The 24,526-nt window shown below is 38.7% G+C and overlaps 2 protein-coding genes and 1 pseudogene across 4 annotated transcripts in view; 1 reads left to right on the top strand and 2 right to left on the bottom strand.

Annotated features, from left to right (window-relative positions):
• The window catches only part of PTPMT1 (protein tyrosine phosphatase, mitochondrial 1), a 4,833-nt gene extending 4,387 nt beyond the window's left edge, over nucleotides 1-446 (bottom strand). Inside the window, exon 1 of the mRNA XM_011357034.2 lies at nucleotides 3-446. Within this exon, the coding sequence (XP_011355336.1) occupies nucleotides 3-416 (414 nt within the window). The 5' untranslated portion in view covers nucleotides 417-446. The remainder of the gene's footprint in view (nucleotides 1-2) is intronic.
• A 6,384-nt stretch (nucleotides 447-6,830) lies between these two features.
• Nucleotides 6,831-24,526, top strand: part of CELF1 (CUGBP Elav-like family member 1) — a 59,418-nt gene continuing 41,722 nt past the window's right edge. For 2 of the 3 annotated variants that reach the window (XM_011356988.2, XM_011356987.2), the window contains exon 1: nucleotides 6,831-6,991. The gene's annotated coding sequence lies outside the window, so the exon portion shown is untranslated. The remainder of the gene's footprint in view (nucleotides 6,992-24,526) is intronic. The other variant, XM_011356997.2, reaches the window with a different exon arrangement.
• LOC111737824 lies at nucleotides 18,874-18,992 on the bottom strand (annotated as a pseudogene).

Here is a 24,526-nt window from a genome sequence, read left to right as displayed (position 1 = left end):
GCCCGGCGCCCACGCCCGGCGCGGTGCGGCCTCCCGGCCCGGCTCACCCGGCGCGTCATGCTCCGCAGCGGCAGCGCGCCCAACAACACGGTGTGGTCGATCCGGTGGTACCAGTCGCGGTGTGCGCGGCCCGGCACCTTCCCGCGGAACATCGTGTACAGCAGCGTTGGGTAGAAGAGCACCCGGGCCAGGCCGGCCTCCAGCAACCCGCCGGCCGCCATCCCGCCCCACGCGGCCTGGCGCAGCAGCGACCCGTCCACGGCTGGGCTCGCGGTTGGCGGCCGCGAGGAGGGCAAGGAGGACGAAGAGAACGCGGGCTGCGACGCGATCGGCGCAGGCCCCTCGGGCTTCGGGACCTCTGGCCGGGCCCTCGGGGACTCCTTGTTAGAGCATGGGGGTGCTGGGCCCCGCGGCATGGTTCTGGAGGGAGGGGCCGCCGACCTCGGGGGAGGGACCAAGGCCTCCGAGGAGGGAAACCAAGACCCCGGCCCAGGCGGGGCGCGTCCTAGGCTAGAGGCCCGTGACTGCTGCGTGTGACACTGTGACCCCTGTCTGCGGCCCGTGACCCCCACTCCCTCGAGAGGGGGCTGTGACTCCCTCCCCCAGAGGAGAAGACAAGACCTGGACGAGCCTCTGCGGGTGGGGTAACCCTGAAGGGGCAGGTGAAAGGGGCCTTGAGCTTTTAAGCAGAGGGGCCACCTTGGTGGAGAAGGCCTGATCCTGGGCAAACAGTGAACCTAGGTTGACGGAGACCCTCCCACTGCCCGCACCGCCATCTGCCTAAAGTCATGGCTCCCTCCTCCTCCTGACCTAACCACAGCATATGCATGTACTATGACGAAATGTAATGTCTTCAATATATCATGAAAATACATTAATATATCATTAAGAGTCTACGGCCGTCCTACCCTGAACCAGCCCCATTCTGTCTGATCTCGAAGCTAAGCAGGGTCGGGCCTGGTTAGTACTCGGATGGGAGACTACCTAGGAAGACCAGATGCTTTAGGAGTAAAAATAAAATAAAATAAGAGATTGTAAACTGACAAGGTCCTTGCAATCTGTAAGATCAACCAAGGGTTGCCTCGCCTAAAAAAAAAAATTAAAAAATACTACATCATTAAGAAAAATATCGGCTTAAATATAAAACCCACGACCCACAAAGAGGTAAGAGGGATAGTTGTAATGTTGTTTATTTGCATTTAAATAGTCTGAAATACGCATCTGGCTCTTTTAAAACAGCTCTATTCTTGTAAAATACATACCACAACAACTGGAAAGTAAAATTTTACTTTAATCACCCATAATCCTAACACCTCAAATATATTATTTATTTTTTTCTCCAACTTTGTTTTCTATGTGTACCATTAAATTTTTTAATAATAGCTTTATTGAGATACCATACAATTCACCCGTTTAAGGTGTTCTGTTCAATGGTTTTTAGTATAGTCACAGAGTTGTACGACCATCACCACAGTCTATTTTAGAACATTTTCATCATCCCCCAAAGAAACCCAATTCCCATTAGTACTCACTCCCCATTTCCCTGCAACCCACTAGCCCTAGGCAGCCACCAATTTATTTTTCTGTTTCTATAGATTTGCCTCTTCTGAACATTTCAAATAAATGGGATCATACCATATGTGTCATTTGTGTCTGGCTTCTTTTACTTGGCAAGTTTTCAAGATTCATCCATGTCGTAGCATGTATCAGTACTGTATTTCTTTTTATTGCCAAATAATATTCCGTTGTATGAATATACTACATTTTGCTTCTCCATTGATCAGTTCATAGACACTTGGGATGTTTCTACTTTTTGTCTATTTTGAATAATGCTGCTGTGAACATTTGTATTCAAGTTTTTGTGTGGACATATGTTTTCATTTCTCTTAAATATCTACCTAAGAGTGGAATTGTTGGATCATATGATAACGCTATGGTCTATGTGTACCGTTTTCTAAAAAATCATTGTAACCATGTTGATCAAATTTTTGTATCATGATTTTTTTTACTAAATGTTGTCCTGGGTCACTAAATAATTACTTTGAGTAGAGGCTCCCTTTCTTCATCCTCCCAAAAACTAGGAGCATGTATCCTAGTCTGTTAGAGGAGAGAGAAACTTCTATTTTATTTCAGCTATTTCTTTTAAGTCTAATTTTACAGTAGTTTAACCTAACTAATATGTATGCATTAGTCAGTTGCAACTTACTACAATATTGTAGTAAGATATTCTTGTTATAAAATATGCCATTTTAACCATTTTAAGTGTACAGTTCATTGGCAATAAGTACATTCACTATGTTGTTAAGCCATCACCATCATCCATCTCCAGAACTTTTTTCACCTTTCCAAACTGAAATTCTGTACCGGCTGCAACTCCTATGTAACCTTTTCCTCTCACGCCTCTTTATTTCCATATCCCAATCCCTGACAACCACTGATCCAATACAGATGAATTAACATTTTCTAGAATTTTATATAAAAGATGTGAATATTTATAATTTTAATGACTTCTGTTAAATTTCCCTCCCCTATGGCTATGTCTGTATACATTGAGAGTGCCTGTTTCTTACAATTTTATCAATAAAATTTAATTACTTAATTTTTTCCCCAATCATAGTAAAAAATAAATCCACATTTTAATTTGAATATCTTTAATTATTTGTGAGCTGAGATTGAACATCTTATGTTTACTGGCCATTCCTATTCTTCCTAAGAATTGCATGTTCATTTCCTTTACCCATTTGTCTAATGGCTTGATTGTTGTTATTCTTCTCGGCCATAGAAAGTGCACAAATTCTAAGTGTATAGCTTGATAAATTTTACATATCTATACACTCATGTGACTACCACCCAGACTGATATAAAACATTCTGTTCTCCAGAAAGCTTTCTTTTGCTCGCTCCAGTCAGTCAATCCCATCTCCCTGGCCAAGTTAACCTTTTTTCTGACTTTTCTTATTGTTTTTGCCTGTTCTCAAACTTCAATTAAATAGACTCATACAATATACGCTCTTTTTTTTTCCGGCTTCTTGTGCTCACTGTTATGTCTGTGAATTCATCCATGTTGTTTTATGTCGTAGCAGTTTGTTCCTTTTCATCACTATATATGTAGTCCATTATAAATATGCTTCATAATTTATCATTTACAGTTTGGTCTATTATTAAGAGTGCTAAAAACCATTTGGTGGAAATAAGTTCGTAATTTCTGTTGGGAGTAGAATTGCTGCATCATACGGCACAAATCATTTAGCTGTTTGGATTTAGTGGATACAGTCAGTATTCCAAAATGGTTGTATCAATTCTCATTCCTATTGACAATATATGAGAATTAAAAAAAAAGGCTTCACTGCCAATCTCAGGAGGGAAAAGATGGTCTTCTCAAATGATGATGGATCAACTGGAAAGGAAAAGAAAAGAAAATTGACCCTTATCTCACATCATATACAAAAATTAGAGATGGATTCTAGATCTAAACGTGAAAGGTTAAAAATGAAGAAGACAATGTTCCCAATCCGAGTAAACATAGGTTTCTAAAATAGAACATGAAAATAACCAATCATAAAATAAGGATTAATAAATAAGGTCTTAGTAAAATTAAAATTTTTTGTTTATCAAAAGAAACCATTAAGAGGGTAAAAGACAAGCCACAGACTGGGAAAAGAGTGCCCAACAAGGAACTTGTACTCAAAATATATAAAGAACTCCTCCTGCAGATCAGAGATAGGGAGAGAGCAAGAGAGTGAGAGAGCGAGAGCGAGAGCGAGAATGAGAAAGGGGTGGGGTGAAGCTCAATTAGGCAATTCACAAAAGAGAATATCCAAACGGTCAATAAACATTATATGTGGAAAGTTTCTTGACATCACTGGCCATTAGGGAAATAGAAATTTAAACCGCAAATACCACTACACCCCTACCAAAATGATTAAACTTGAAAGGATTGATAATATCAAGTGGTGGTGAGGATGCAGAGCACTGTTATCACTTTAATCAATATTCTTTGTGAGTTTTGTCTTTCCCAACAAACACACTCTCTAACAAAGTTGGGATCATATTGTACCTATTAATTTGTTACCTGCTTATTCATTAAGCATGTATTATGTTAACATTTTCCCACAATTTAATATTTTTCTGTATCATTATTTGAAATTATCATATTCTATGCTATGAACATATACTTTATCAATCTCCTTTTGTATTAAATTTTATGCATTTCAACAATGTTATGAACCACATACATCAGTACATCTCTGCATCTATGGTTATTTCTTTCTTTAAGATAAGTTCCTAGAAAGGCATGTAAAATTTCAAATTCGTTCAGACAGACTATTTGAATTTCATTTCCACCAGCACTTGGAGAGGACTTGTTTCTCTGCATCTTTGCTATCATTGGCTGTTTTAAAAAACAAATCTTAATCAATTAGGAAGGCAAAAACAAAACAGGAAGTTTTTAATACTTGTTTACATCTCACATTTGGCTTTTTTGTACTTGGATTCTTTAGTATTTTTGTCTATGCTGTGGAGTCCTTTGAAGTTATAAGAGCCCATTGGCATTCTTCATGTCATTGTTCTTACCCCAGCTTTGGGCCTGTGACCTTCCTAGGTACCTAGATGTGAAAGTGACCCTGCAAGAAGTGGCAGTTCCTCTCTGCCAACAAGAGCTCTAAATCAAGGCAGATAAAATAAGAAAAGTTTTTGGGTGCCTTTTGAGAAACATCTGTGGAGCCAGACACTGTGAAAAACACTGGTCAGACAAGAGAATAACAAGACAGGCATGATCTCTCTCTCATTTAGTTCATGGGCAGCTTCCAAGAAGCTTTTGAAGACTAAACAATTCATTCTCTATTTTCATACCCAGCACCTAGCTATGCCTATTCATTAATTCAACAATATTTATGATGGGGCGGGAGAGGAATTCGGCGAAGGTGGACAAAAAGGTGAATTGTATCAATGTGATGACTTAATATTGCTGTATGGGATATTTGAAAGTTAAGAGAAAAGATCCCAAGAGTTCTCATTTAGAGAAAATATCATCTTTTTTTCTTTCATATCTGTACGAGATAATGGATGTTAACTAAACTTACTGTGGTAATCGTTTCACAATATATTTAAATCAAATAAAAAACAATATTTATTGAGCACTTACTATGGGTCAGGCATTATTTTAGGCCCTGAGGATATCAAACAGACAAAATCCCTATTCCCACAGAGTTTATTTCCTGGTAGGGAAGACTACAAATAAAATAAGTAAAATATGAAGTACAAAATATACCATGTTAAGATGGTGATAAATGCTTTGGATAAAAACAAAACAGGAAAGGGAGATTGAAAGCACGGCTGTATATGTGTATAAATTTAAATAGGGTGGTCTGAGAAGGCCCTACTAAGAAGGTGACAGTTAAGTCAAGACCCAAAGAAGGTGAGGAAGTGAACTATATGGATATCTGGATGATTCTATGGTTCACAAAAGAATGAGACAGATTCTCTGCTTAAAAGGTTTCTACAATCTATGATAGCTGGGAGACAAATATAAAATTAATTGCAGTAATGTATCTGACACTTTATAAGCTATAATGGTCTATAAATATAGAATGTTTTTAGTAAATTACACATAAAACTATTAAGATCATATCTCAGCACAATAAATATATAAAATGATAAACTACACAGTACGATTAGGGCATACAATAGTGTACAACTTAGAGTCTAACTGTTCTGGTCTATGTTACCAGAAAAACTATGGTTAGTTTTTTTCCTCTTAGGGAGAGAAGAGGTGCTTTCAACACATGAGAAAACCCTTGAGGCTTCTGCTTGGGAGTCCACTTGTTTGGTTTTTTTTTTTTGTGGTAAGGTAGGGTATAATCTGTATTTGCGGGTATGAAAATTATTTGCTTTGGGAAGCCAAATGATGTTACAGAGAAATCATTTGCAAACCCATGAGTTATTTGCATGTTGCTGGGGCCAAAAAGTCCCAGAACTAAGTCTTCTTTCTTCATCTGTATTTCACTGTCCCACAGGATGTAGAACCCGCTGAATAAATGATGTTATTAGCCTTTTTAAAAAACAAATTGTTGTATTCTACCTAGATCCTGAGATTCCTGAGTTACTCTGAAGGAGATCTTTAGCGTCCTAACTTGAGTTGTTTAGAAATTTTTTTTTTCTAGGAAAAGCAGTTTATGGCTGGGCCGTAAAGATTCTCTCTTAATAGAACCCTTCCTGGCGCTGCAGGGATTTTTGCAAGGTTGAGCGTTCACACAGCGGATCAACCCTCCTAGAAAGCACTTCCTTAATTCTGAAAGCTTGCAATATATTCACATTCCACATCTCAGCAATGGAAGAAGGCCTGGATCCTGTTGCTCCTCTGCAAGGGCAGAAAGGAGGGTGTGTCAGGTGCTCAACGTGGGCCAAACATCATTCCATTGAACTCATTTATTCATTCAACAAAAATTTTATTATGCGCATATTCAGTGCCAAGCAGGGGTCCTTGCCCACCAGGTCATTCAGAGTTTCTGTTGGACGAGGCGTGCAGAGCCGAGAACTTCAGATTCCCAGACCAAGGTCTTCCATCCTTCCCTCCAGGAGAGCTCGGAGACAAAGAGATGAACCCCCGCAGCTCCCAGGGCTGAGGGTTCCGCCCACGGCCCGGGGGGCTCCGGCCGGGTTGCTTCTCCACTCCCCAGCCCGAGGGGGCGCTGCAGCGCCGGGCGCTCGGCCCGCCCCTGCGTCGCGCTCCGCTCTGATCCGCGCTGCGGGCGGCACCGCTGTGGTACGTTCCTCCTTCGCCGCCCTCCCCCTCCTCCTCGGCCCTCCCCGCCGGTGGTAGGTGCCGGAAGTGCCGCCATTTTGGGGTGTTCTGCTCTGGCGGCAGCGGCAGCGGCAGCGGCGGCGGGACTCGGAGGCTCCCCCGGGACTCGGCCTCAGCAGCGAGGCGGCGGCGGCGGCTGCGGAGGCTCAGGCAGCAGCTGAGGCAGCGGCGGGCTCAGGTGCAGCCGCTGGTGAGTGGGGCGGCCGCGGGATAACGGGCCGCGGGTGGGAGGGAGGAAAAGAAGGCAGGAGGGAGGCGCCGCGGGGCGGGTCTGGTCCGGGAGGCCGCCGGGCACAGGGCCCTCCGGGCGCGGCCGCTCCTCGTTCCCCGCGCCCCGGGGGCAGGTTCACTATCTCCTCCCGCGTGTCGGGGTTCGCTGCTCCCTGGGACCCGCCGCGCTTGCCCGGCGCGTGCCCCTGCGGCCAGGGAGACCCGCCCTCCTCGTGGTCTCGCTCCCTTCTCCCCGCGCCCTTTGCCTTCACCCTTTGGGCCCAGAAGGCTTCGTCCCCTACCCAGGGGTAGCCCTGTCCTCTTTTTCCGGCCGCCGTGCCAGACCCAGGCTGCCTGCCCAGGACACCCCTTCCCTGCCCCACGTGTTCTTGGTGCTCACCCCTGGGGGTGGGTGACCCCCTGCCTCTGGGGCGCAGCGCTTTTCAGGAGCCTCGAGAGCCCCTCTTTCTCGCCCCAGATCAGCTAGGGCCTTGGCTCGCCCTCCCCCCTACATCAGGTGTTCACCCAGTCATGGCCTAGAAGCAGGGCTGGAGTCTCGCACCCGGGAGCGCGGAGAGCACGGTGAAGAGCTTTCTGTTAGGTACTTACCTTTGAATTTAAAGTTACTGCTGTTTTGGTTGTGGCCCTTCGGGCAGGATATTGTTTAAATTGTCTAAGACTATTGTTTAGGCTTTAAGGAGCTTCTCGTTGGTTAAGGCTCATCATATTTGAGGAGAAGGTGGTGAGAATTTGGTCGGAGCCTGTTTGAGCAAAATGGAATCTTTTTCTCGTCAGCAGTTACTGCTGTACTTTTATTACCTTCGAGTAGAAAGGCTGTATAACAGTTTTAAATAACGTGGGCTGCTGTAACGTCTGCAGTGTAAGAGGTTATAGATACCCAAAGAATCCTTTACAGGAACTTCACCTTTTAAAAGCTTTCACTGTCTTTGTGGATTGGAGAGGCTTTTATTGCATTCTTTCACCTTTTCCACAAATGTTCGGTTGGCTCTTTTCAAGTGCGGTATCTCCTAGAGCGCTATGCAAGTTTCAGCCTCTCCTGAAATTTTTGCTGGAGATGGTGTCTCCACTTAGAATCACCCAGGGCTCTTTCTGTTTTAACATTAAGGAGCCCACTTGGAAAATGATGGAGTTATAGCGTGCATAAACTATTACAGTTCTCCAACACTCCCATGCCAATGTTAATGTTCTTGTAACTTTATAATATGTGGTTTCTGATCATGATTTAGCCAAGATTGAATCTAGAGCTTTCAGCTGTTGCTTTAACCAGGAAGTTTATGGTTCCCCCATTGGTTTTTCCTTCTTGACTATCCTCCACCTGTTTCCATTAAGAATGAAACTTGGCCCAGAACATAGGCCTCAACTTCTTTCCAGCATTCATTCTTGCCCTTGGGGTTTTCTTCTCTAGATATTATCTCCTAGGTAGTGTCTGGTCTTAAAATCCATTAGCAGGTGGAGCTGTTAGAGGTAGAATACCTTGTCCAGCCCCTTCACTTTTCAGATGAAAAAACTGAGGCCCCCAGAGAGTAAAGTGACTTTGGTCCAAGGTTACATAGGAAGTGCTCTTAAAACAGTCTCATCAGAGATTTTTTTTTTTTTAACAGTGTTATGAGCAGTAATGCAGATTGCCCTTTAAGATATGATGGGATAGAAAAGGTCCTGAGCTTGAAGTTAAAAGGCCTGGGTTGTAATCCTTGCTCTGTCGGTTACTAGCTATATAACTTTGACCAAATCACTGTTCTGAGCCTCAGTTTATGCTCATCTGCAAAATGGAGGAAATAGTATCTACCTCACGTGGTGCTAATTCAGCTTCGGTGCTGTAGCATGTGAAAGTGCCTGTAGTGTAAGAGGCAGACAAGGAAATTTTGAGCCTGATGATTTTTAGGAAGATTTCTATATTTCTTACTAAAGAGGTTACAGATTCATTATAAAAAAATGGATAAGCCAAAAAGGAAGAAACTCACCCTTAGTCTCACCACTTAAAGGTGATTATTAATATTTGGTCTTTATCTTATCCTTTTTATGTGCTATAGAAATGTTTATTATTTTACCAAAAGGGGCTTATCCTTGTAACAGTTTTATGATGTGTTTTTTAGATTTAATAATAGGCAATAGGCATGGTTTAACAACCATGTTATAAATGATGCTTTGTATTTAACAGCTCTAGCATATGTGAGGTAAGGCCAGTGAATATCCCAGCGCAGGAGCAGTGAAGTTGCTCTTTTAAACATATGCTGGCTGGAAGAGGAAGAGAGGAGGGGCAGAGACCTAACATTTATTGTATATCTACTGTGTTAATATTTTTTTTTTTTAATAAAGATTTGGGCTCTGCTGCTGAATGTAGAGTATGAGTCCTGAATTCCGTGCCCTTTCCTGTGACTGCCACTGCAGCTTCTTTAACTTAATTTTATCACGATGCTGGACTTAATAAGGAAGTGGGAGTTTAAAAGGTGGTAATGTGCCTTGGAGAGGAAAGAGAAGAGCTGTCACCTGGAGGCCAGGGTGAAGTTGGAGAAAGTAGGAGCGTTAGGCTCCTTTCTGCTCAACAAATTTCTGTGTCCTTCCCCCCGCCCCCGTCTTTTAAAACAAACAAACAAAAGCAAAAAAACCAGCTTTTTTTGAGATATAATTCACATAATATGCAATTCAATGGTTTTTGGTATATTACATTATTAATTTTTAAAAATCACGATGAAATATAATAAAATTTGCCACTTTACCATTTTTTATATTTGCGCATTTTATGTAGTAAAATACAAAAAAATTATCATCTTAACTATTTTTGAATATATGGTTCTGTAGCATAAAGTATATTAACATTGTTGGGAAACAGAGCTACAGAATTTTCATCTTGCAAATCTGAAAGTTTATACCTATTAAACAGCTCCCTTTTTCACCTCCCCCCAGCCTTTGATAATCACCATTCTATTTTGTGTTTCTGTGAATTTGACCATGTAAGTGGAGTCATGATAATATTTGTCTTTTCGTGACTGGCTGTTTCACTTAGTGTAATGTATAAGATTCATCCACTTTGTAGCATGTAACAGGATTTCCTTTTAAATGGCTAAATAATAATCTTGTGTGTATGTACTACAATTTGTTTAATCCATCCACCGATGGACCTGAGTTATTTCACTTTTTTGGCCATTTTGATTAGTGCCACTGTGAATGTGAGTAGGTAAATATCTTTTTGAGACCCTGCTTTCAGTTCTTTTGGATAGACACCTAGAAACGGGATTACTGGATCTTATGGTACTATTTTTAATTTTTTGAGGAACCGTCATACTGTTTTCCATAGTGGTTACACCATTTTACAAGCCCACTAACAACACAAGGGCTTAAGTGTTTCCACATTCTCACCAATATTTGTTATTTTCTATTTTTTTAATTAAAAATTGTAGCCATTCTAATGGGTGTGAGTGATGTGTGTGTGTGTGTGTGTGTGTGAGAGAGAGAGAGAAAGAGAGAGAGAGAGAGAGAGAGACTGTGGTTTTGATTTACATTTCTCTGATTAATAATGTTGAACATCTTTTCATCTGCTTGTTGGCCAATATCATCATTGTAAAAATCTCTATTCAAGTTTTAACCGTTTTTTCATCACATTTGTTTTTTTTCCGAGTTGTAGTTTTTAATATATTGTGAATGTTAACTCCTTATCAGATATATGATTTGCAAATACTTTCTCTCATATGGTAGTTGCCTTTTCACTTTGTTGATTATGTCCTTTAAAAACGTAGTTTTTAAGTTTGGTGTAGTCCCATTTGTTTGTACTTTTACATCCAAGAAATCATTGCCCAGTCCAAAACTATGAAGCTTTTTCCCTACGTTTTCTTCTGGGAGTTTTTTAATTTTAGATTTTTAGGTTTAAGTCATTTTAACCATTTTTAAGAGTACAGTTCAGTGGCATTGAGTGCATTCAGTGTTGTGCAATCACCACCACTTTTTCCAAAATGTTTTCGTCACCGCAAGCAGAAACTCTGTAACCATTGAGCAATAACTCTCCTTTCTCCCAGCTCCTAGTAACCTCTAGTCTACTTTCTGTCTGAATGAATATGCCTATTCTTGGAATCATACAATATTTGTCCTTTTGTGTCTTATTTCACTTAGCACAAAGTTTTTAAGGTTCATCCACTTCGTAGCATGGGATTTCATTCCTTTTTGTGGCTGAATTCCTGTGCTTCTTGAGCTCAGGGATGTCTCTTGATATCTCTCCTTCTCTTGGAGCTCTGTAAAAACTATTGCATTGATTAGAATTCATGCTTTTTGTGCGGATTGCCATACATAGGGATGGCCACTAACATGCTCAAATATCTTAAAAATTTAAACATATCAGTGTGCGTAAAAGTATATAACAATAAACCAAATCACAATAGCATCATTTATAATTTCTAATCTAATAATTTCCAGTCTTTGAATGTACAGCATATTCAGAATATGGATTGTGTACAGAAAAAAAATGTTACATGAAGAGAACAAGAATGGACAAGTTTAAGAAAGCAGCAGATGAACAAAGCAAACAAACTCATAGACACAAACAGAATGGTGGTTACCAGAGAGGAAGAGGGGTGGGGGTGGTTGAAGAGGGTAAAGGGGGCCAGATATATGATGAAAGGACTTCGGGTGGTGAGCACACAATGCAGTATACAGATTATGTATTATAGAATTGTACATTGGAAATGTGTTAACCATTGTCACCCCAGTAAATTTAATTCAATTAAAAAGAATAGGCAAGTTTCTGCCATTGCTTTATAATGATAATATATGAGGTTTTTTTGTTTTTAGTTTTTGTTTTTTTTTTTGATCAGAGGGTAGACTGATCTCTAGATATTCCGTATTGTGTACAAATAAGTTTAAAGACCTGATATTTAATGGCCTAGTTTGATTAAATAACTAATACTTTTAGGGTAAGAATATGTTGAAGGTAGTCACAGGTTTCTCTGTTTCAGTAGGAACAAAGCTTATTCAGAGTATTCTCATGTATGAAAGGCTTTCTTATTAAGATGAGCTTCTCTTTACTTGGAGATTCATGACTGATTTTGATCTGCTTGATTGTCTACTTTTCCTCTTTGCTTTTTGGACCTTGCTTCCCACTACATTTTTCTCCTCTCTAGTAAGAAAGGAGGTTTCATATTAATCCTTGGGAAATGGGATGAACTGGAAGTTTTATTCTCAACCATATTGTCACACGAGGTATTAGAGCCCTCACAGTACTTAACACATAAGATGTTATTTTAGGGTTAAGGAAGACATACTTTTCCCCCAAACAACATGAACTGTTCTTTTGTTCAAAACTATTTTTAATTCTTGATAATTTTTAATAATAGTTAGAAATAGAATGTGTCATGGAAGTTCAAGTATTTCAGAAATATAATTTGAACCAAGAATTAACTTTATGTAGCTTTTCGATTTGGAGCATCTAACAAATTCCAGAGTTGATTGGTAGTAATATAATCTTATATTTACCTGCACACTCCTTCTAGAGGTGCTGTGGAACACTAAAATAGTCAGAAGGCAAGTAAAATAGAAGTAAGACATTTTTGAAAGAAAACTAGAGAAGTAATCTATCCCATTATTGAGAGTCGATTCTTTGATTTTCGAGTTCTTAAAATGAAAACCTGTGGTTTGAAAGAATGATGAGACTTGAACGGGGAATTATAAGCGTAGACTGGGAGGGATAGGTGTGACAGCTCCAGCCAGTGAGCTTAAAAATTGGTGCCATCACTATGTGACCTTAACATTTCTGGGCTTATTTTCCCATCTTTAAAATAGAGATACCAACCTGGAATGGTAATGTGAGATTTAATTGAGATAACTTAGGCCAGGCACCAAACAGTGTGCCTGGTACAGTGTTGATAATGCTATTTCCTTTTTTCATCTGTAGAAATGGGCATACAGCTTACCACATGGGTCATAATGCAGTTCAGCCAAATGAAACAACACAGTAAAAATGCCTCCTGGTGCCACGAATAGGCAGTAGCTACTAAGTCAGTGTTCCTTTTGTTTCTCCTTTTGGGTATATTTTGTTTTGCATTTTTCTTTGTCTCTTGTGGCTTAAGGGATAAGATTGTTTCCTAATGTCCAATTCCTGCATCTGAAATGATTTGCTACACAAGGCATTCTTCTCCATAGAACCTTTTAGCTCATTGTTCCCTGTGGAATCCTTGGGTAATGTGGTTTCCTAGATTCATCTTCACTGTCTACTTCATGTGAGAGTCTGTTGATAGAAAACTGAAAAATACAGATGAGTATATTATTGGATTTGTAATAACGACACCTGAGTCTCTTCCTAAGTAGGTAACTAGTTTTAGGGAGGGAGGGCTCTAATATTTAGAGTTGTATTGTAGATGAAAGAGTTAATCAGTTTTAGCTGTTTGCCTTGTAAACTATGTTGTATCAAGAATTCTTATCCAAGCTTTGTAACTTGCTAACGAGTTTTCTTGATGAGATCATGATTTTAACTTTATCCTTGTCATGAAATTGGCTATTAGAATCTCCTTAAAGTAGGGGTTTCCTTACAGAATTAATCAGAAAGATTGTTCTATAGTTATTTTTTAACCTCTGCTATGATGTGGAGGCCGTGAGCATATATTTGTTTATTTTCGACTTCTTTGAGTTCCAGACCTGTAAAATTTCCCAAGAATGCTTTTATATCCATCATAAAGTCCATATTGATTTAACATATTCTTTCTGCTAAGGAAATCTTTAATTCTCCTAAAATTTTTATTTCACAGGCTAGAAGGATAAATACCAACAATTTCTCTGGGCATTGGGACATGGGTGATTTTTTTTTTTCTTCATACTTAGCATTTTAAAATTTTTATACAGGGTACATGAATTTCACAAATATGAAAAGTTACATTAAAATTAGACTTTTCTCAAGGGTTGAGAAAGGGGAGGAGACTGAATATAAGATATATCAGCATCTTAAATAATTTAAAGCATTTTAACTCAGAGAGAGCTTTGTGAAATTCTGATGTGACAGCTGACCTTTTCCCCCACTTTACAGGAAATGGACTAATTTTCAGAACAGCTTTTGGATTGTAACACTTTGATTTTTCTTTCTTCTACTTAGAAAATATGGCAGCAAATATAAAGAGGAAGGGTGAGTTAGTTTAGAAGCTGCAGTGAGATCTGAGAGATCTCACCTAATCGTTTTTAATGTGTCACTTTTGGGATGTGTTCATACATAGGTGCAGAGTGTGGCTTTAGGAAGAACTGTTGGCTAACTTTCCGACCTCTACGGACTACCAGCTCTTTTTACAGCGATGTTCAGCTTTGACAAAATAGAATTGAATATCACCATCCCCATATTGAACCAACATTGAAACTTTATTTTTGAGATGGGAGATATCTTTAGTTTGGGGATTCTACAAAATGAAGGTTTTTGGTTCCAGAGCTGTTTAATTTTATAGTGTTTTAATTTAGGAAGGTCAGTTTCCATTTACATAACATTGCTGCTCTCCAGCAAAAGAATCCCTAAATTAGAAACTGTCACCACTTTCTCATTGTTCTTTTATCTTTTTGTTTCCTGTGAGATTGAAGCAAGCTCTTGCAGTGACTTTTGGGACTCTGACATTCTGGTGATAACGTGGGGGCAACTAATAGTCTACTCTGAGTAGACTTCTTTAACCCAGTGTTATTTGGACATCTGTTAAGTTTTTTGAAACTGGCAAAAACTTGACATATTCTTTTTGTGTTTTTAGCTTTGTGTGTGGGAAATGGTCCTCTTTTCTGCTTGATCCCCTCCCCCACACTACCATCACATATCTTGGCCAGTATTTCCTTCTTGTCTGAATTGTCTATGTGATGCTGCCAATTTACCATGCTAGGTTGGGTGGGATAGAACCAGTGAGAAACGCCTGCGTTGTATTATTGGCTGCCTGCTTGATTCAGAATGCTGTCTGAGCAAGAGTGTTAGGAGGTCCAGGGGGTGAAAAGAAGTCAGGGTGGTGGTGACATTCATCAGCTAGCTGGTTATTATTTGCACATTAAAGCAGTACTCCTTTATGGACATATAGTCGTTTTAAGCTTTGTTGTTGTTCAACAGGGATATTTCACTAGAGGCTATTTATGCGCTAAAAAACGATTCCTTAGATTGATATTTCTTTAGATGGCTAGAGCAAGAAGAACAAGCATTGCATTTTGTGTTATTCAGCACTTCCCTGCTTATGGTTCAATTTCTGTTTGTCTTTTAGTGAGCAGCTAGACTTTTCTCACAAAGCTTTTCTTCTCCAATACTGTATCATAAGATATTATTTAGTATTTTGTTAATGATACATTTTTTTTTTCATTTCAGCAAGATATTAAGCTTTTTGAGGATGGAGGTTGCTTTATTACTGAACGTATTATACATCTTTTGAGGAGTCAGGCACACAGTCTGACTCCTCAAAAGATATAGGTATAATTAGTATACCCTAATTATATGCTGTGACCTAGCCCTTCTTTTAACAGCTTATTGAACCAGGGGTGGACTCTTGACTCAGGCTGGACAAATCCATTTCTCCTAGGAATCGGAGATTGGAATTGAGATTCAGGTCTTTAGGGAACAGATAGATCACCTGCATTCAGAGAATTTGGGACATATAAACTCACATGCTGGGGCATGGCCACATTCAGGTTCATACATGTGGAAGCAGTGAAGACCTGTCTCCAGGGAGGGAGAATTAAGTAGATTCATCTATAAAGATGTATAAACGAGAAATGCAGCTTTGAAGAGAGAGTCAGCTGTCCACATGCAGAATAGAATGTGTGTAAAGGCTTTCAGCATGTGGCCCTGTCGTATTTTCTGCCTTTGGATTTCTTGAGATACTCTGGTAACCTTTCAGTTAATTTTGCTTTAGTTCGAAGGAGGTTTCCTCTTAGTTACAACCAAATAGAGCTTTGAATAAGACACTTTAGTGTAGAGCTTGCCTAACATTTCTTCAATTCATTTGAATTTTAGAATAGTTAGGCATAGGATCGTGTCTCTTTGCAAGATTATTGCCCCTTTCTTCCCAACAGCCTCCTCATCCCCAGGCTTAGGCTGCTTGGGGTCTTGGCTCCTCAGTTTGTAGTGTAGACAGGTACCTGTGTTGTTGCTTTTTGGGTTTATAGAGTGCTTCTCTCTGATGCATTGCTGGATCAAGAAAGAAGTTTTATTTTTTACAAGTTTTAATGATTATTTGTTTATAACTAGTTCTTATATAAGGCAGATAATACTGCTGTTTCAGATAGGAAACTTAAAGTGAGCCATCGCTTTTAAAGAATTTTTTGTGAGGCATATAGATTAGGTCCTTTTTTCTTTTCTAGTTAAGTACCACATTTGTTTTAGTTTCCTGGTGGTTTCCTCTTTGGAAAAAAAAAAAACATTGATGGACTTGAGTGGAACACAATAATGTGGGTTGAACGGCAGTTGAGACTTTAAACAAAGGGTAATGGTGAGTGGCTGTGTGCCCAGCTGATGGAGTCTGGTCTCTGCTGTTAGTAACTTCATGAATGATCTGTAATAGGAGCATCACAGTGGAGTTTTTCTCTTTGAGAAATGTTAATGAGGGGAGAGGAAGCTCTGAGAAAAACAGTTTAATGCTTCTAATTTGATTTTTTTTCTTCCTGCGATTAGTTGGTTCTTGTTAAGTCGAAAGACTTTATTCGAGTAATGTAAAACTTCCCTGTAATATTAAGGAGCAGGAATTAAAAAGAGACAAGAGCCAGTTTTGAAATATGGATTTGTATACAACCAGGAAGGAATAGATTTGCAGGATAGAAAAAGCTGGAAGACATTATTTGACATTGGAGGCCACGTTGTGACTGCACCTAAACAATGTTATGTCTTTATGCAGTGTATGTATAGTTATGAACTGAATGTCATACACGGAAGTTTTATATTCTGTAGTGCTTACTTATATTGGGGCCTTGCACAAAATAGTACTCAATAAATATTTGTTGAATAGCCCATATCCTTCTAATGGCACTTTAATTTTATGTTTTGAGACAGTTCAGTACTAAGGACTAGGAATAGGAGGAAGACATTTAAATTTAAATTCTGTAAATTTCTTGCTTATTCAAATCATTGCCTTTTGAAGATAAAGTACTTTAAAGTTCCAAGGAATTTTCTGGAAAAAAAAGTAAGCAGCTTTTTTTCCCCTTTGAAAGACATTAAGTTGGCTAAGATTTGTACTATAAAAAAGCCTTTGTGTAGCTCTGTGATCTTGAAACCTCTTATTGTATATTGCTTGGATGAAATCAGAAGACTCCTAGACAACCCTGATTCTGGCTCTGTTTTCTATAGCTCCAGAGAATAAGGGAAGGAGAATCTGATACTGCTGGCAATCTATGCTGTCTTGCTTTTCTGGGCCAAGACATGCATTTAAAAATAAAATCAAGGAAATTGTAAACCAGTAGTAAAAAAAGAATAAATCATCCAGGAGTTTGCCTCCTTTCATGTCCTGTGGCCTCAGTCTCTCCTTTTTGTCTTTAGACTCTCTGATATTAAACTGATGTGGCAAAATTGCCCTCTGAGACTTGAACTTCGTACTTGCTCTTTTAAGTTTAAGGGAAATCATGGATAGGCACCATGTTTATTAATGTATGTATTCTTTTTATCATATGTGTTTCTATTTGATAGTTTCTGGATATATTTACAAGTACATTTAAAAAAGCTTTTAAACTTCTTTACTGAACTAATTTTGGTTATAGATTGTGGCAATAGGAGTGGGAAGCTATTTAAAAATAATCCTTTTGGATTCGCTACAGGAAAGCTTAGGTGAATAAGTATATCAAAACCAGATACACTATTTCTATGGAATATCTTAATGCCTACTGCTTACCTTTAGCTGATTGTATACCTTATCTCCTTAGATAAAAGTTTTTAGGCTTATGAAGTTCTGTTTTGTAATAAGATTATAAATTGGTTTTCAACAAATTTTATCTTAGTGGCATTTATATTTAGGTGCTTCAATAATTATTAGTTTGAGATCAAAGAAAGACTTTTATGAGCTCTAGGACACTGCTTGAGCGTTGGTCCAGATACTTTCTAGCTTTAAAGTTATTGTGGACCAGGCCTAGGATAGTTGAAGTTCTAGATTATTACTATGAAATCAAGTGCTGTTTTTGTTTATTAATGTTCATTTATCTGGTGTAACTTTACCCTGGGCTAAGTAAGACCTTGAGAAAGACTTCACTCTGTTCCAAGAAGTGTACAACTTAGAAAAATGTTTTCTTTTGAATTCTGACTGCTCCATTTTTCTTAACAAACCAGATCCACAGATCAGACTTGTAAATAATCTGTTTTCTTAAGGTATCTTCTAACAAAACGTGTCCGAGGGAGCTGAGTGTCAGCCCACATTTAGTGGGGAGTGGCAGCTCATCTCCCTGAATTACATCTTCTTTGTCCACGCACAGCAGCTTTGGAGTCGACTTGGAATTTAAACTTAAACTTCTGTTCTCCTTAATCGGTTTCATTTATTTCATAATCAGTTTTATTATAATATTATGTGTTTGATATTTCTAATATATGTAGGGTAGCTGGAATTTCTTGAGTAGAACTTGCTTTGAAGAACTCTGTGAAGTCTTGATAAGAAAAATACTAAATAATTCATGCAATATGGCGATATGGAAAGAAACAGCATCATACATAGGTCACTGAAACTCGAATTTGTATATAATTGTTTTTATGAATAGGGAGGGGAAAGAGTAAGATTTAAATGTATTTAATTCTTTGGCAAGAGAGAGAGTCACTAAAAGTTTAGTATTTCTTCAGAACTGTATACTACCTGATAGTCTTTCTTTTTTTTTTAAGGCAAGGCAAACCCTTGGTTGACCTCACAGGTTCAAGGACCTTGTCAGCTTACAGTCCCTTATTTTTTATGCCTACAGCACCTGGTCTTCCTTGGTGGTCTCCCATCCAAGTACTGACCAGGCCCGACCCTGCTTAGCTTCCGAGATCAGACGGGATTGGGCTTGTTCAGGGTGGCATGGCCATAGACGGTAATATTTCTTAAAGGCAGCTTCCTGAAGAAAAATCAGATCAGGTTTTCTGAATTGCCAGATTGAGAAGATCATAAAATGCTTTGACCCGCCCCCCCCCCCCCCGCAAAAAAAAAAAAAGGCCTGCTGGATCCATCCCCAGGAATCCTAGTGGGTCCCCATGGTAACAAACTCCTTGCTTACAACTTGTCACTGTGTAACTGTCCCTGGGGTTCAAGAACTGTGTGGCATTTACTAGTCCTTGATAAAATGCTGTTGCACATTTGCAACAAGCTAGAAATAGAAAGTTAAAGGTTTTAATTTTCGTGTTCCATTAATTAGATGCTTTAAAAAGCTGCCTAATTATGGTAAGGTGCAGCAGTGGGAAGCTGGTGGGTGGCTGAGGCAAGCATAGAAGGAAGCCATAGGCTCAGAATGTTAGAATCTTCAGAGATTTTTCTTCTCTAGTCCTCTCGTTTTGCAAATGCGGGAAGCGAAATGCCTTAGTTAGGTTCACATAGAAGCAGTAGCAGAATTCCAGCCCAGGCTTTTAATTTTCCAGCATACTGTTCTCTTGTCTCCATCCATGCGTTGCGTTTACCATGCCTCTACTTTTCATAAATAAAGTCTCAGTTTCTAAGATTAGGAAAGGACCTTAGAGGTCATGCAGGGAAACTTTCTATCCAGGGAAGGAATCTCTTTTACACCATCTGGACAGGCAGACTTTTCCTCTACCCTCAGGTAGGAGTTATCTGTCTAGTTAGCAAAACCCCACTGTCTCTTCAAGGAGAAGATAGTTTTACATGGATTTTCTATTTTAGAGCTACACACCTTTTCTCTCCTTTTAAAACGGCAATTGAAAGTCAGACCCAAATGTTTTTCATTAACCTGTTTATCTCCATTTAAGTCATGCTTGTCAGTCATGACAAGGCAGATAATTCTTTAAAAGAATTATGTCATACCCAGCCTAGAACTTCGAAAAGATAACACCATATTTGGAGTAAGCTAGTTCTTTAACAGGTGGGTGGAAGCGATGATAAATGCTATGTTCAGCTTAAAGTACTCTATAATGTGCTTAACAAGATGGGATGACTGTGAGCTAAAGAGGATCAAGAGAGTCTTCAAAGTATTTTAAAAGCAAAATTAAAAGCCAACCTGGCAAATTGTTTTGTACTTTTATTTGTGGTGCATTTATGAATACTTTTGCCATTGTTTAAGAGTAGCTTCATTTACATAGAAGTGAGTTTGAGGTTCAAAACCAACATTATTTTGGCAGTTATTAATCACATACACCAAAAAAGGGATTTTTAGGTTCAATTTTTGTATGTTATGTTGCTCAGCATGCCAGTCATTTAATGCCCTTGTTAGTAAGTGCTTCAGCTTTTATTTTACTTTTTCTCTTTCAGAACTGCTTATTAGCTTGAGTTTTTTTTAATGCTTTCTAAGCAAAGCACAAATATTTATTTTCTAGTAAGAGATACAGAAATGTTTTCAGTTTCTGAAAACCACAGATGTTTTTCCTGGAATTTGCCATAAGAATTTACCATACCTAGAAATGGAGAATTTGGCTCCAATATTAATTTTTCTTTTTGTCTTACCAGAAAATTAAAGTGAAAATGCTCTTGGCAGCCTTTTGCTCTCTTGACTTCAACACAGTAGAGAATGCTATAATGAAAATGTGGCTGAGTTTTTAATATTCTGGAATTTCATGACCACCAGCACTTCTTGGTGTACAGCCAAGATAATTAAGGTAATCAAATATTTTAGTAATTAGCAGGTGTGCTCGGACTCTGAAAGAAATCTCTAATCCTAGTAGCTTCATTTCCAGTGTCCTTTCCCCTCATTTACTCTAAAATGTATTTATCATTTTTTTCTGTTCTGGCTCTTAATTTGACCAGGGATTTTGCATAAAAGTTCACTGTCCAAAGTTTTCCTTGGTAAGAAAATATGCCATGTTATAGTGTAATGAATAAACTATCCGTTGGACTTTATATTGATGGGGTGGGTTGGGGGTAGACAGATAAACCAACGGGGAGGGAGAGAGATACGGTTGCATCCTTACCGTTTTGTATACAAGGAAACTCTAGGTTAGAAAACTCAGTGAAGAGAGTCACTTAGGGGCATCCAGCTATTAAGTGGTAGGACAGGACCAGGCTACCTACCAGTCTGCACTCCAAATGCTATGCTGTTTTCCTTTACTTTTCTTGCTTATCGAGGCCTAGTCTCTTAACAGTAATGAAATAATTTATTTTTATAACCATTCCTTTTTGTGTGGCAGTATAATTTTTTAACTATTAGTAATGTAAATTTAGTGTCTCATTCTAGAAGTTCTTACCTGTGAGAACTTTAGGAAAAAATAAGCTCATCTTTAACTACCCTGATGAGATATTTGTGTACCCTAAACCGTTTACCTGTTTTCTTATTGTAAGTTAGGAACAATTCAACCCTAACAAGTGGCATGGAAATGTGGTTTTAAGGTAGGTAGCATTCATGAACAGAATCTTCAGGTCTTTTAAAAGAAATCTGTGGATCATAACGGAGTTCCTATAGGCAGACAGGTGGAGGTATCCCTTCGATGGGTTATTTAGTAGATGATAAAGAGGAATCATCTTTATTCGATTCCCTAGTGAGACATGATGTGACATCTCCTTTTTAATATTTTTCCCTTTTCTTAAAATCTGGTCCCCTGTTTCCCAACTCTCATGACCCACAGCCATCCTTTTGGCTCTGATACTGCTTCTTAAATCTAAACAACCATATTCCCATAAGCTCCTAGAGAAAGAAGAAAGAAAAAGCCAACCTTTCCAGGCTGCCTTTAGTAAAATGATCTTATCTGTGATCATGTCCTCTTTTGATTGGGCCCACATTGAAGAGGATGCCAAATGCTTTCTTGATATATGTCCTGACTAGCAATCTTGTTTTTTGAAGCCTCCATTTGCAAGTTGATTCACAGTGGGGAGAGCCATGTTCAGAAACTTTTTCTGATAGCCTAAATTGTCTTGTCTTTCATCTCTTTGCTTCTACTTATGTTCTTTGTATTTCTTCTTCCTTGAGCTTGCACCTTCTGCATAGTCGACTCTATTATATCATCTTTGGGGCTGAAAAATGAAAGTTGGAAGATTTTAAAGTTAAAGTACCCAGAATAATGTTGTCGCCCACATTGCACATATGTCACATTTTGAGTTTACTAGTTAAGCCTCTAAATATGTGCTTTATATACAGTATGTGCAGTGTGATGACTTAGGTTGCCATGAGAACCTAAAAATTTTAGGCTTAAATGGTTCAGTAAAAGACACATTTTTTTTTCTTTTATTGTCTTAGGAAAGCTGTTTTTTCTTTTATCTAATATATGGTTTTTTTGCAAATTGAGATATTAGGCAGCAGCCATTCTCATGTATCACCTCTTGCTAGCAGATGGGTAGCTTCTTTGTTTGCCTGTTATCAGTCTCCTTCATTCCAGTCTTCCGTGCTCTAGTTTTTTTCCCTCTGAACCTGTCTCCTATTACTCTTTGCTACAGGATAGTTTTAGAAGTAGGGAACTGGAAGCTTTGCCTTTCTTAAAAAGTGCACCTGGTAAGAAAGGAACTATCTAGCGGGATATCCCTAAGCACACCTAAGGAATTCTCTCATGTAAGCCCCTGAGATAAGCTGTAGTGGTAAAATTTGCTTGAAAACCTTTTTTTTAAAAGCATTGTGAAGTTAGTCTCTCATCTAAAAACAATTCAGGTTTAGTTTGAATTGGAATACATTATTTTGAATAATTTCTTGGCCAGGGTAACTTGTTTATTCTTGACTGGGTTTAGTCATGAAGATTTTCTTTTTGGACCAGAAGTATAAGAGGAGGTGACAGGATGTTAGGGAACAAACTGTTTTGTTTTGTTTTTATTATTATTTATGCCTACAGCACCTGATCTTCCTAGGTGGTCTCCCAGCCAAGCACTAACCAGGCCTAACCCTGCTTAGTTTCTGAGATCAGACGGGATTGGGCTTGTTCAAGGTGGCATGGCATAGACCATTGACTGTGGCTCCACTGGGGTGCAAACCCAGGACCTTCTGCGTGTAAAGCAGATGTGCTAACTGCTATACTATGGAACTAGGTCCAATAAACTGTGTTTTGTTTAGTCTTGGGTTCTTAAAACTATTTTGGATCATGGACCACCTTTGAAAATCTGGTAAACAGTTATGGACCCACTTTCCTATAAATATAAATAAGTACATAAATATAGTTTATATGTATATATAAAATTTCGCACATAATATAAGAGAGTTCATGGAATTCGTGAAATATCTTGATTTGATCTAGTACAAGTTTTCACTTGAGGAATTGAGTCCAGAGAAGAGAAGTAACTTGCCAAAGGCTATACTGTGTGTTTATAGTTGTTTTGATTTTGAGGATCTACACTGAGTAATCAGCTTTGGTATATACAGTTGTAGTGTTTTGCAGTGTGTTCTTTATTTTTACTTAGTTGTCCTCTCATAGTAATCTTAATAAAGTACATAACCAATAATTAAAACTTTGATCATACCCCGAAAGGTAGCATATCAATTCATGGTAAGCTACTCCTTTGGAAATCAAAGTTGCTATAACGGCTGTTCAAAAAAATTAAATATATAAGCACTATACATCGTTCAGAGGTTTTTAATAAAATGCTGACCACTTGTATGCTTGTGTTTTGTGGGAGATGAAAGTGCCTTTACTGTAGGAATCCTGCTGTGTTCTTTTCCTTTTCAGTATAATCAAACAGGGTGTGGACAGGGCTCTGCCTTGCACTAGGAGATTTAGGTAGTGGGATTGAGAGATCAAGTTCGTTATCATCAAGCATCCTTTGCTTATTACTGTATTATCTACAAGGGGCAAAGAGAAAATTTCAAAATTTCAAACCGTTAATTTGCTGATAAATGTATTAAAGTAAATAATTATGGACCAATTATATCTTAAGAATATGAAGGATTTTCTTTAAGTTTCAGGGAAAACATGTTGTTGGGGTCTACCTCATATATTTGCGTATTTATGCCCCATAGGCTTGGGATTGTGCACACATATGTACCAGACAGTTCCATGATGGAAAGGAGCTGGGCAGTGCCCTTTTTCTCTGGAGCTCCCCGTTATGACTGGATGACTTAGCAGTGTTTTATAACAGATCTCAGAGTATATCAGCATCAACATTTTTAGTCCTACCATTTTGTTTTCCCTATGGCAGCTGCGTGTTTGTGTTTTTGTTTTTCTTTTAATAGTGGTGTAAAATTTCCTCAAAAGGCTAGACCAAGTTCTGAGATGGAAGACTGTTTTTCTGAAAGTATTATGTGAGAGATGCTGAATTATGGTCTGAGTTCATTTTTATCTTTCTTGAGAGTATATTTTCTCTACAATGGGCAAAAACTATAATTTTGGTTACATGAGCAGTGTGGTATTAATTTCCTACTACTGTGAAACATTTTAGGTTTAAGTCATGTTACATTTTTAAATTATAAACTCAAGAAATTTCAGGAATGGTGGGGTCCTTAGAAATCATCTATTACAAATCTTGTATCCTCACATTTAAGGTAACAGTGT

This window comes from Pteropus vampyrus, unplaced genomic scaffold (assembly GCF_000151845.1).
Source record: "Pteropus vampyrus isolate Shadow unplaced genomic scaffold, Pvam_2.0 Scaffold31, whole genome shotgun sequence".
Classification (NCBI taxonomy): Eukaryota; Metazoa; Chordata; class Mammalia; order Chiroptera; family Pteropodidae; genus Pteropus; species Pteropus vampyrus.
The sequence above is the reverse complement of the archived record's forward strand: the minus strand, read 5'-3'. Positions and strand labels throughout refer to the sequence as shown.